General features: G+C 39.2%; 2 protein-coding genes across 3 annotated transcripts; one reads left to right on the forward strand and one right to left on the reverse strand.

The window, feature by feature from the left end:
- The first annotated feature begins 626 nt into the window (after positions 1-626).
- Positions 627-2,737, forward strand: LOC306857350 (glucose-6-phosphatase catalytic subunit 1-like). The gene is made up of 5 exons (XM_079397257.1): positions 627-891; positions 975-1,084; positions 1,186-1,294; positions 1,403-1,518; positions 1,797-2,737. The coding sequence occupies exons 1-5, from the start codon at positions 662-664 to the stop codon at positions 2,297-2,299; spliced, it is 1,068 nt and encodes a 355-aa protein (XP_079253383.1). The 5' UTR covers positions 627-661; the 3' UTR covers positions 2,300-2,737.
- Positions 2,738-2,984: 247 nt separating this feature from the next.
- Positions 2,985-12,506, reverse strand: LOC306857456 (alanyl-tRNA editing protein Aarsd1). Of its 2 annotated transcripts, none has more exons than XM_079397411.1 (12): positions 12,379-12,506; positions 11,963-12,091; positions 11,683-11,842; positions 10,458-10,515; positions 10,207-10,363; positions 6,768-6,884; positions 5,796-5,926; positions 5,660-5,726; positions 5,478-5,569; positions 5,246-5,300; positions 5,055-5,149; positions 2,985-4,319 (listed from the first exon to the last, which is right to left on the reverse strand). In XM_079397411.1, the coding sequence occupies exons 1-12, from the start codon at positions 12,415-12,417 to the stop codon at positions 4,181-4,183; spliced, it is 1,239 nt and encodes a 412-aa protein (XP_079253537.1). In that variant the 5' UTR covers positions 12,418-12,506; the 3' UTR covers positions 2,985-4,180. The 2 variants fall into 2 exon arrangements, with proteins under 2 accessions (XP_079253537.1, XP_079253538.1); XM_079397412.1 differs by having other exon boundaries at positions 11,931-12,091; positions 12,379-12,477.
- Between the last annotated feature and the right edge of the window lie 1,223 nt (positions 12,507-13,729).

The following is a 13,729-nucleotide window of genomic DNA, read 5'->3' on the forward strand; positions in this document are numbered from 1 at the left end:
TCGGCTAATGTCCGTCATGTTCACTGAGTGCTCTCTCCTCCACATCATGAGTAGACACGCCCCTTACTGCTGATTGGCTACAAGTTTGTTTTGGTACTGGGCCCGACAGTTTTCTAAAGCGTTTTTGAAAAAAATACATACCCCACCTTTAATAAATGAAATCATTATTTCAAAACTGCACTTTGTATTTACTCGGGTTATCTTTGTGTAATATTAAAATTAGTTTGATGATCTGAATTATTCAAGTGTAACAAATATGCAAAAAGTAAAAACAGCAAGGGGGCAAAAACTTTCACACCACTGTATGTATATACACACACACATATATATATATATATATATACACACACACGTTGAATGAGGCTGGATGTGTTTCTGAGGTCACAGATGAATTCAATGATTCACTGCTACGTCTTTTCTACGTCCGTTTTCTCCTGAACTTGTTTGTGCGTTATCTCTTCTGACAGGACAACATGCTCTTAACTCTGACGTTTTTTTTTGTTCCACTCTGTGTTTTATTACACATGTGCAAGGTTCAAAGATCGTTTTGTCCATGCGTTGTGGTGGTGGGCCTGCTAGTATAAAAACCACAGGCAGGCGCTGGAGGACTATCACTCTTGACAAGCTCTACAACGCATAGTGCCTTAGACAAAGTCTAAACATGAATGCTGTGATGGATACATTGCACGGGTTTGGAGTGAATAGCACCCAATACCTGCAGACCCATTACAAAGACGCCCAAGGATGGTTTCTTTTCGTCTCCTTTGCGGCAGATCTGAGGAACACCTTCTTCATCTTCTTTCCCATCTGGTTCCATCTGAAAGAATCAGTCGGGATCAAGCTCATCTGGGTGGCTGTGATAGGAGACTGGCTCAATCTGGTCTTCAAATGGTAAGCAAACGGACCAATAAAGAGTTTACCGTCAAATTAAATCATGAATTGAATTTTAATGTTGTTCCATTCATCTATTTAAGGATCCTGTTTGGAGAACGTCCATACTGGTGGGTCCATGAGACTTCCTACTACATCAACAGCTCAATGCCGCATATTGAGCAGTATCCCATGACCTGTGAGACTGGTCCAGGTGCGTCTTTCTCCTCTAGAAGTACCACACTAGTCCACTTAAAACCTGTTTTATCTTACATCAAAAGAGCACTTTGCTCACTTAGCTGCTTCTTGATGCAGGAAGCCCGTCTGGTCACGCTATGGGCGCTGCTGGTGTTTACTACACATTGGTCACCTCAGTCCTCGCCATAATGCTGAGCAAAGAGAAGAAATCCTCATCTAAGAGCCTGTAAGTCAATATTTATCACTATTAGGTTATTTTATCATGGTATTTGTTTTAAAATAGATAGTTGCTTCTGCAGTATGTTTATGATCTACTATCTGTTTTTTTAATCAGATACTTGCGTGGTTCACTTTGGACACTCTTCTGGACGGTCCAGGTCTGTGTTTGTCTCTCTCGGGTCTTCATCGCCGCTCATTTCCCCCATCAAGTTTTAGCAGGAGTTATTTCAGGTAAACAGCTCACTGAATTGTCATTTCTATACTCTTAAATATAAAGATTCTTAAAGGGGGTTTTCATTTTGAGAGAAGTCTTTCCTGCTCACCAAAGATGTATTTATTTGACCAAAAATATACTAAAAACAGAAATATTTTGAAATATTATTGCAATTTAACCGTTTTCTCTTTGAACATAAATTTAAATGCGATTTATTCGTGTGATGCAAAGCTGAATTTTCAGCATCATTATTCCAAAAATAAATAAATAATACATTCATTCTTATTTTTCACAGGCATGATTGTTGCCGAGGCCTTCAACAGACAGAAATGGATCTACAGTGCCAGTCTAAAGAATTACTTGAACATCACGCTGTTCCTGCTCTCTTTTGCGGTGGGCTTGTACCTGCTCCTCAAAGCTCTGGGTGTGGATCTGCTGTGGACGCTTGAGAAAGCCCAGCGGTGGTGCGTCAATCCAGCCTGGGTCCATTTGGACACCACGCCGTTCGCCAGCCTGTTGAGGAACATGGGCACCCTGTTCGGTCTGGGACTCGGCCTTCATTCCCCGCTGTACACGGAAAGCAAGAGGAGCAGCAGCGCTCGAGTCAGGATGGCCTGTATTGTCGCCTCTCTGTTTCTGCTGCATCTCTTCGATTCCATCAAGCCTCCCACACACACGGCTGCCCTCTTCTACCTGCTGTCTTTTTGCAAGAGTGCCACCGTTCCCCTCGCCACAGTCAGTATCATCCCGTACTGCGTGTCTGGAGCGCTCAGTTTACAAAACAAAAAACACCTTTAAGCTGAGAAAGAACTGTAAAAGACTGAGCAACTACACAACAACTTACAGTATTTGAAGCTAGCATGTTTTCCATAGTTCATCCCATCAGTTGAAGGAACACTGCCAATGAACAACTTGCCTGTTTAAATGTGTTTTCTAACTAAGGGATGCAGACACTTTAAGCACTGTTATATTACACATTACGATGATGTGTTGTGTGAGAAAGAATTTTTGTGTTTTTATATTTTTGTGCCTTTGGATCTACATGAAAAGGTCTGGCATTTGACAAAAGTATTAAGTTCTTTTTTGAGAACTGAAATTATAAAGTACAGTATATGTATATAGGACGACAATTTTTATCCTCCCTAAGATGTGTACTTTTTGGATGGATTTTCTGTATTATTTTATTTTTGGAAATTATTTAGGTCATTTGTAATAAAACACTGAAAGTATATCTTGTCTAGGACTGTAATTTTTATTTGCATTTTTGGTTTCACTTTATTTTACCGGTCCCTTTAACACATTCTGTTGACTAGAAGTAATGTTGTACCTATTAACTCTCATTAGAGTGTTAGTTGACTGGTAGAGTTAGGGGATTTGCTTAAATCTGATTAACCAAATCATCTCCAATAAAACAGGTGTGAATCAAGCACGAACCTTATCTGAATTGCACTATAAATCCATAGCCTCGAAAACAATATCATTTGGAATATTATTTATTTTTTAGCACAAGCTGTGTGGTTCAGTCAGGTATGAGTGAATCATACGCTTAGAAACCCAACAGGTGATTTATTCATACTTCATTTCAAATACAATCCTTTTTAGTATTCAATCAGCTTTATGTATAGCGATCACTGGCCCAATAAAACAAAACTACAAGCAATCCCTGAGACCAGAACAAATGAACTGCTGTAAATGTACACATTGATTTTTCAGCCCTACTTTTTGATTTTTTAGCATTGTCAGCATTCATATTTTGTTATGTTCAACACACATAGACATTTAAGGCCTTGGATTATAGCAAATGACTCGTATGGAAGACTTTAATGGCACATAATTACAGTGATTATTTGTCCTTTTTGGAGGTAGACCCCCCCCCCCCCCATTTGACTGTATGGAGAGCAGTAGCTTTAACATTCTGCAAAATAAATGAAATCAAATGGATTCGGAATGACATGAGGTTAAGTTCATTAGATGTCTGTCTGATAGAGCTGCTGTCTGTTTTTTTATTCTTATACACTTAATTCAGTATTTTTTGGCAATTATTATGAATCAGTCCAATGGCTGATAAATAATTAATAAATTATGTGCATTATGGTGATTTCTGAAGGGTGTGCATTACTTCAAATTAACAAAGCAAAAAATATCAATACATATACTTCATATGCCATGGAGTCATTTAATTCTGATCAAAATAAGACAATGTTTTTGTAAACTCAATCATATAACAGTACAACACTGACCAATCAGCTGTAAGATTGCAAATATAATTTAGAATTTGTTTCTTTAAATTTCCACTTAGAAATACATTGATTTAAAAACTACATTTGCATGGGCTTTTTAAGAACAATGGAAAAACTTTACACGTCAGTACTCTGTAAATTTCTAGTAAAATTATTTAAATCTGAAGGTCCAAACCATCACATCAGAAGTATAATATACAGTATAAATAATAAATCTACAGCATGGAAACATATTTTTTTTTTTATGTTTTGCATCAAAAACAGAAATGGAGCCTCTATCAGCTGAAGGTGCATCATGATGTGTTGCAACATATTGTGTGCTTCCAGTGTGGACTGCTCCGCTGACTGCAACAAAACAGTCTAGTTTCGTCGAGTCGCAGCATGATGCATGTGTTCATTGTAGACAGAGTCTGGATGTCAGTGTCTGTCTGCGGTCGTTTTATTCCTCTCCTGCGGTGAGTTTGCAGCTGTGCTCCTTCAGTAAAGCCTCAGCCTCTGCTCTCTTCACCAGACTGTTGGATTTACCCTGGAAACGTCCACCCTTTCCTGCTCCTTTACCCTGCAGCAGCTCTGATACCCTGCATGTGACGACACAAACACAGGAGCATATGTTTCAGAAGAGTGGCACCTAAGACTAAATCTACATGCAACCTTGGAAAAATTTGAAAACTCAATCATATTTAATATAGCATCATTCTCTTGACATACTGTGATGAATAAAGTCAATAATTCCAAAGCAAAGGAATATTAGCAGAAAAAGTTAAAGTAGCAGCAGGCAAACTAGATGGAAGAACAGTTAATGAAGTTAAATTGTTTCTGCGTTATGTCTGTGAAATAAGATGTGTTTAATGTACAACTGTTTATTGAGACTTTTCTTTTCATGTCAGTGGATTATTGTGTGAGATGTGAAAGTCACATTACATGCAGGCAGACAGTCTTTGTTTAAGTGGGTGGTACTTGGCCAGATTAAGCTGCCACTTGAATAAAAAAAAAATGCAATTAACCCTTATAAAGCCTACTGTCTCATATTTGATATACAAATTTCTAAGGCCTTTAAATGATAAAAAAACTTGTTTTACACAATCTACTATGTCACTTGACTGACAGTTTATAGTTTTTTTAGTAAGTAAAAGGCCTTGTAGTTTTACTCTAAAAATGTCCTAAAAATGTGATTTTTTTCAGACGTTGGGTAAAGCTTTGACATATTATTCCACTTTGAACATTTAGATTTTGCTTACTATTATTTGACATGTCAGGCTTTACAGGCTTAAAAATTGGCAGAATGAAAGGGAATAAATCAGCATCGGTCTTACCGAGGTCCCACTTCAGTGACGACATTCTCAGGCCCTGCAAGCAGGAACAGTCCTGTACCCTTCTCCTCACCCACGGTCAGAAAGATCACGGTGTCCTACACAAACACAGCAATGAAAGTATAAACTACACACCAATCTCCAATCTAACAAAGCACATACATTCTATTCAATGAATAAAAGATGTGCGCCACCTGAAATCCAATTTCATTCGCGATGATGTTCATGAACTCATTATCACCGTCTTTACTGTGAAAAGAACAAGGCTTATTTTTAAACAACTTGGATTGAACTTTTGAATATCAGAAATGTAATCAGAAACACATCCGGACATGGAAGTAGAATAAGTTGACAGCCTTTCTTGTCGATTTGATTCACTCATACAGCTTTGACTAAAGGTTTCGACAGGCAAACTCAATCACACACTTGTGTAAGCTGAAGAAATTTCCTCTGTCTGCTTTGTTTTTGAAGTTCTGCGCTATCAGAACAGCCATTTCCCTCAGGATAATTAGATTACTCTGTCAGAGGAACATAAAGGGTAATGATTAATAATTGCAAAAGTCAAAGATTAATCCTTTACTGACACAGTAGGTTTTACAGTAGGTTACCTTCTGAAGACGTTTGACCGTCTTCTGTAGCTTGTCCACAGCATCAACGTGCTCATCTGCTCCTGTCCTAATAAACCACAATGACAAACATTAGCTAATGCTAGAAGAAAGCAGACAGGTCACTTGACTAACTCACTTGAGAAGGCCGGTCAGTGATTTTTCAATGCTGTAACTCTTTTCAGCATAATTCAGCACTCTGTTGCCAGCTATGAAAATCAGGTTGGTTTTATTCTTCTTCCCTTTTTCGGTCCCCAAAATCTTTATAACCTAAGGAGCACATTTTTGGAGTGATTAAACAGTAGCATAGCTCTGAATAATACAGGTGCATCTCAATAAATTAGAATGTCGTGGAAAAATTAATTTATTTCAGTAATTCAACTCAAATTGTGAAACTTGTGTATTAAACTACTTCAGTCTGTGTGCACTGAATTTATTTAAGTCTTTGGTTATTTTAATTGTGATGATTTAGGCTCACATTTAACAAAACCCCACCAATTCTCAACAAATTAGAATACTTCATAAGACCAATAAAAAAACATTTTTAGTTAATTGTTGGCCTTCTGGAAAGTATGTTCATTTACTGAATATGTACTCAATACTTGGTTGGGCCTCCTTTTGCATGAATTACTGCATCAATGCAGCGTGGCGTGGAGGCAATCAGCCTGTGGCACTGCTCCGGTGTAATGGAAGCCCAGGTTGCTTTGATAGCGGCCTTCAGGTCATCTGCATTGTTGGGTCTGGTGTCTCTCATCTTCCTCTTGACAATACCCCATAGATTCTCTATGGGGTTCAGGTCAGGCGAGTTTGCTGGCCAATCAAGCACAGTAACCCCATGGTCATTGAACCACAGCCCAGGTAAGACGCTTCTGACGTTGTCTCTGGTTTAAAAGTGGCTTGGTAGCCGTTTTCCTGAAGACGTCCGAGCGTGGTGACTCTTGATGCACTGACTCCAGCTTCAGTCCTTGTGAAGCTCTCACAAGTGTTTGAATCAGCTTTGCTTGACAGTATTCTCAAGCTTGCTAATTTATTGAGATGCACCTGTACACTAAAACTGTGGCCCACAGTTAAATTGGCCTAAAATGTGCTTGACAGGGAGAGGAGGACTGACCTGAAGGTGACTGAGGTTGGACACATGAGTCCCGCAGCACATGTTGGCATCTATGCCCTCGATGTCAATGATCCTGATGGGTCCAGCGTGGTCGTCAGGAAGACCTCGGCTTCTCACCTGTTTATGAGAATAGAAAAAATGTGGTTTGTTAGCTCTGCGCAAAGTAAAAGTGAATTTGGAGACAGGATAATTTTAAAATCATTAAAGATATAAATATGCTCCCTTTCACCCTCACATCTTTCCTCTGTTTCCTCCTCTCTTCCCTCACCTATCCATTTCTCATCTCTTGATGTGAACGCTGCAACTGACACTTTATGCTTCACTTTAACTTCTTGTCTAGACGATATTTGTCCTCTCTCCTTCAGGCCAAAACGGGCTGCCCCTTCTAACCCCTGATTATCCGATGTTCTTTGTGAGCATTGGACCAAACTCAGGGCAGCAAAGAGAAAATGACGCAGATCAAAAGACCCGTCAGACCCGAGTATGTATAAGTCTTTGCTTTCATCATTCTCTGCTGAAGTCCACACTGCCAAATCTTCATATTTCAACCAGATTAATAGCGCACCAGACACACGTAATCTCTTCAAATAACACTTCAATAACAGCTGAGGATTTCGCCACATTCTTCACAGACAAAACTAGAACAATCAGCAATCAATTCTCAGCCCCACACCCACAGGACCTCCAACCAACCACTACTAAAACTCCCATCTTCTCCTTCTGTCCCCTCACTGAGGCAGAAGTATGAAAACTTCTCCTCTCCAGCCATCCTACAACATGCCCTCTAGATCCAATCCCCTCATGCCTTCTCGAAGCAATCTCTCCTACACTCTCACCAGCACTCACGCACATCGTCAACACATCTCTCCTTACAGGCACCTTCCCCATTGCACTCAAGATGGCTCGGGTAACTCCACTGCTCAAAAAACCTACATTAAACACTTCACTTATCGATAGCTACAGACCTGTTTCTCTCCTTCCATTGATAGCGAAAAGCCTCAAACGAGTTGTTTTCAACCAGGTATCGTTTCTTTCACAGAACGACAAACTGGACGCTAACCAGTCGGGTTTCAGGAGCGGGCATTCAACTGAGACTGCGCTACTGTCAGTCATGGAAGCCTTGCGGATTGCAAAAGCTAAATCATCAGTTTTTATTCTGCTAGATCTATCTGCTGCTTTTGACACTGTCAATCATCAGATCCTCCTGTCCACCCTCTCATCACGGGGCATCACAGGGATTCCACTTCGTTGGTTTGAATCCTACCTCACTGGTAAGTCGTTCAGGGTGGCCTGGGGTGGGGAGGTATCCAAAGCACAACCGATCACTGGGGTTCCTCATGGATCAGTTCTTGGACCCCTCCTGTTCTCCATATATACCACATCATTGGGTCCCATCATACAGGCTCATGGCTTCTCCTACCATTGCTATGCTGATGACACACAGCTCTATCTCTCATTTCAACCAGATGATCCAATGGTAGCTGCACGGATCTCAGGCTGCCTGGCGGACATCTCGGCATGGATGAAAGAACATCACCTACAGCTCAACCTGGCAAAGATGGAGCTTCTTGTCTTCCCTGCCACTCTGACTCTACAGCATGACTTCACGATTGAGTTAGGCTCATCAATGATTACCCCATCAACTTCGGTCAGAAATCTTGGTGTAATCTTTGATGACTAGCTGACCTTCAAAGAGCACATTGCAAAGACTGCTCGATCCTGCAGGTTTGCACTACACAACATCAGAAAGATCAGGCCCTTTCTGACAAAGCATGCTGCATAACTTCTTGTCCAGGCCCTTGTCGTTTCTAGACTGGACTACTGCAATGCTCTTCTGGCTGGTCTGCCATCAAACACAATCAAACCTCTACAAATGATTAAAAATGCAGCGGCACGCCTGATCTTCAACGAGCCCAAAACAGCGCATGTTACACCCCTCTTCATCTCCTTGCACTGGCTACCAGTGGCAGCTCGCATCAAGTTCAAGACACTGATGCTTGCTTACAGAATGACCACAGGCTCAGCACCCTCCTACTTCCACTCACTTTTATGAACCTACATCCCCTCCAGAAGTCTGAGATCTGCTAGTGAGCGACGCTTTGTGGTACCATCACAGAGAGGCTCAAAATCACTCTCCAGAACATTCTCGTTCACCATTCCTGGCTGGTGGAATAATCTTCCCACCCCTATCCGGAACGCCGGATCCCTGGCAATATTCAAGCAACAACTGAAAACTCATCTCTTTCGGCAGTACTTGACTTCATCCTAAACTCAAAAAAAAAAAAAAAAATTACTCTTTCCCTCTATCTTTCTCTCCCTCCCTTACTAGCTTGTACTTATTTGAACAATGACTGAGACTTGGTGTTACGAGCACTTCCTCTGTCTGATTGCCTCTTCAAGATTAATCGCTTTTTGTATTCCCCAATTGTAAGTCGCTTTGGATAAAAGCGTCTGCCAAATGACTACATGTAAATGTAAATGTCACTATAGGTCATCAAAACATCTTAAATTCTATAAACTTAGGAAAAAGTAAAAAAAAAAAAAAAATGTATGACATTTTGTTGAGGAAAAAGAGGGAAAGATTTGCTGCCAAACATAAAAATAAATAAATAGATAAATAAAAGCAAAATAGAAATAAAAGATGTTTTCCTTTCTTATCTCAATATAAGATTATAGTACTTCTGGATTTTTACATTTAATTTCAGTTTTGTTGTAGTTAGCTCCATTCAGTTTTATTTTGTGGACACATTTCTATTGATTTTTTTAATATATTTATTTAATTTTAGCTGCAAGGCTGCTGACTATAAAGACATTAATAATGTTACAAAAAATGTCTATTTTGAATAAATGTTCTTTTGAAGTTTTGATAAACATCAAAGAATCCTGAAATAAAAATAACAGTTTCGACAAAACATATTAAGCAGGACAACCATTTTCAACATTGATTATAATGATAAATGTTTCTGGAGCAGTAAATCAGCATATTAGAATTATTTCTGAAGGATCATGTGACACTGAAGACTGATGCTGAAAATTCAGCTTTGCATCACAGGAATTAATTACATTTTAAAATATATTCAAACAGAAAAGAGTTATTTTAAAGCGTAATAATATTTACAATATTACTGTATTCACTATATTTTTTATCAGATAAATGCACCCTTGGTGAACATAAGAGACTTTCTTTTAAAAAATCTTAGCAATCCCAAATGTTTGAACAACATTGCATTTTATAGTTTTTCGCTTAGAATATTATTCATGTTGTTTTTGCTTTGTTTCATTTTTCATTTAATTTATGTTGTGTCGCTTATCTTTTCATTATTATTGCGCACACTGAATGACTGATTAATGACAATTCATTTGTTCTGTAGTTTGTAAATGTTGTGAAAATTAGATTCCTAAAAAGACTGATAGGAGATTTCTGAAGGTGCACACATGCCTTCTCCACAGTAGGATCATCAATGGACAGGAGATTGACAGTGACTGGAATGTGTGCACGAATCTTCTCATTCACAGCCACCTCCAAAGCCTCCATCTCTCCAGGCTTCACCGCGGCCGTGTCCAGCTCTATGCTGCTGCGCTGACGTCCCAAATCCCTGGATCATTTCATAATCAGCCGGATGGTTTAACATTTAGAAATCAAATTTATTTATGACTGAGTCATTTAATAGATTCTACCAAAGCTCTTACCAAGAGGTAGTTTTGTATCCAAACATTGTATCAGCCAAAGCTGTGATCAAGTGTTGACCTTTAAAAATGATGATAAGCATGTAAAGAAATTAGCTTGAGCTTCATTTAACCCTATAAAGCCTGCTGTATCATATTTGACATGCAAATTTCTGACTCTAAATTAGTGCAGTCAAACGATTAATATATATATATATATATATATATATACACGAAGGGTTCATTTGCAAAAACAGATATCTCCGTTTTTAACAATTCTCAGAAATCATGTTTTTTTTTCATTGTGCATTCCAATTAATCTCAATCAAACTGCAGTTGGATTATTTTGACTAGGTTAAAAAAAATAACTAAATAAAACAGCTAACTAACACATTAAAGCACAGTAAAACCACGATAACATTATAAAAAAGTTTATATAATGCGTTTTTCCTTCATATACAGTCACACAAATATATACATGCATGTAAATATTTTTAAAATATATGCAGGTATGTGTATGTATTTATATATACACATTATAAATATACACAGTACACACACACACACACACATATGTGACCCTGGACCACAAAGCCAGTCTTATGTCGCTGGGGTATATTTGTAGCAATAGCCAAAAATACATTGTATGGCTCAAAATTATAGATTTTTCTTTTATGTCAAAAATAATTCGAATATTAAGTAAAGATCATGTTCCATGAAGATATTTAGTAAATTTCCTACTGTAAATATATCAAAACTTAATTTTTGATTAGTAATATGCATTGCTAAGAACTTAATTTGGACAACTTTAAATGTGATTTTCTCAATATTTAGATTTTTTTGCACCCCCAGATTCCAGATTTTCAAATAGTTCTATCTCGGCCAAATATTGTCCGATCCTAACAAACCATACATCAATGGAAAGATTATTTATTTGGCTTTCGGATGCTGTTTAAATCTCAATTTCGAAAAATTGACCCTTATGACTGGTTTTGTGTCCATATTATGTACACAAAAACGTTTTTGTTGTTGATGCGATTAATCGATTAATTGTTTGACAGCACTACTCTAAATTATTAATGTGATCACAAGTTTAAAAGGTTAAAACCATGTTGTCTCAAATATGATACTTAAGAAAAAAAAAAGTGCAAACTTTGTCTAATTTGATCTCTCCTGACTATTATTTCATATATTTGCTTTCACAGGGTTGAAGTAATAGTTCACCCAAACACACTCATTCCTTCCTCACCCGAATGCTGCTGCATGTGGTCAAAGCGTCGCTCCCAGTCCAGCTTGATGTGCACCTCCTGACCCTCCTCCAGAGCAGAGCTGATGAAATGCACTGCCTCCGGACCCTGTCTCAACACTCGCAGGACAGGGACACCTCCAGCCGTCCCATGATCATCAGGCTGGAAATTAAATAAAAAGACATCAATCTCAAATCAAGCTCATGCAATGAAAAATATATTCAGGGATTGTTCAAATTTTTCTAGTTACCTGCATGGCATATCATTAGAGGGGAAACTCACCTGTCCCCCGCCCTCTGGAAACAGAATCGTGTCTTTCAGTTTCAGATTAAAGCCCTTCAGTTTTTCTTTCTTTCCATTATTCTCGAGGGTTAATTCTGCAGGCACGCAAGACACGACACACGTGTCGAACTAGAAAAAGAAAAGTTGACAAACAACATGGGCATGGACTTATATGTAATATATATGTATTTGTCTTAAACTCATGCAGTGACAAATGCATTTTAAAAAAAAGTACCTTGTTAATGTTAATATCAGGATTTATCATGTCATTATTTTACATGAACTATATGTAGAGCGAAGTATAATCTCTGCAGCTGTCACTGCTGGACATGTGCTGGCATTCAACACACAGCAGTGATGTTCCACATGCGATACACATACAGTGAAATATCACAACATTAGAAAAAGTCACATACCTCCTGCATATAACAGTCCCTCTGACACTGGAAAGCCATGTTTCAGCAAATGTAAAGTACAAGTAATCAGTATTTGCTACAGTAAACCCAAAGATTATCATGGCCGCTGTTTTCAAAATAAAAGTCTCAAAACGTAACAATAATTCAGTGTTACTTGCTGTTTCTTTTGTAATTACTGAGTGAAAATCGTTTCCTAGATTTTTTTTTTCTTCAAGTAAACCCTAAATCAGCATTTGTTTTCAGTGTGTATTAGTGCTAATTTTGTTTATTCGTTTTTGTGATCAAATTTTTATTATTATTTCCGTGTAGTTTATATATCAGTACATAAATGTATGTAACCTAATGTTTTATTAATGTTAGACTTTTTTACCATACTTCAGTACTTTTGTATGCACATCCATCTAATAATTTTCATCTTGCACTTAATTTGACAGGTCTCAAGAAACTTGTATGCAGTGGTGAAAACTGTTGTCCTTTTTTTCTATTATTCCGTGAGAAGCCACTTACGTTCTTGACCAGAAGGTGGCACAATTGATTACAAATGACATATAGCCTAATAATAGGTCCTCACTGCAGAACACAAGATCCAGGGGGCGTGGTTGGATCAAGATCCAACTCCTCCTACTTTATACCTAAACCTACCAATCTCCACCCCCTGATCCCTAAACCCACCCATCCCCACCCCTAAACCTACCAATCTCCACCCCCTGATCCCTAAACCAAACCATCCCCACCGCTAAACCTACCAATCTCCACCCCCTGATCCCTAAACCCAACAATCCCCACCGCTAAACCTACCAATCTCCACCCCCTGATCCCTAAACCAAACCATCCCCACCGCTAAACCTACCAATCTCCACCCCCTGATCCCTAAACCCAACCATCCCCACCGCTAAACCTACCAATCTCCACCCCCTGATCCCTAAACCCAACCATCCCCACCGCTAAACCTACCAATCTCCACCCCATGATCCCTAATCCCACCCATCCCACCCCTAAACCTACCAATCTCTACCCTCTGATCCCTAAACCCACCCATCCCCACCCCTAAACCTACCCGTCTCACCCCCTGATCACTAAACTCACCCATCCCCACCGTTAAACCTACCCGTCTCCCCCCCCGATCCCTAAACCCACCCATCCCCACCCCTAAACCTACCCGTCTCCACCCCCATATCCCTAAACCCACCCATCCTCACCGATAAACCTACCCGTCTCCACCCCCTGATCCCTAAACCCACCCATCCCCACCGCTAAACCTACCCGACTCCACCCCCTGATCCCTAAACCCATCCATCTGCACCTCTAAACCTATTCGTCTCCACCCCCTGATCTCTAAACCCACCCATCC

The sequence above is a fragment of the Barbus barbus genome, assembly GCF_936440315.1.
Source record: "Barbus barbus genome assembly, chromosome: 38".
In the NCBI taxonomy this organism is placed as follows: domain Eukaryota; kingdom Metazoa; phylum Chordata; class Actinopteri; order Cypriniformes; family Cyprinidae; genus Barbus; species Barbus barbus.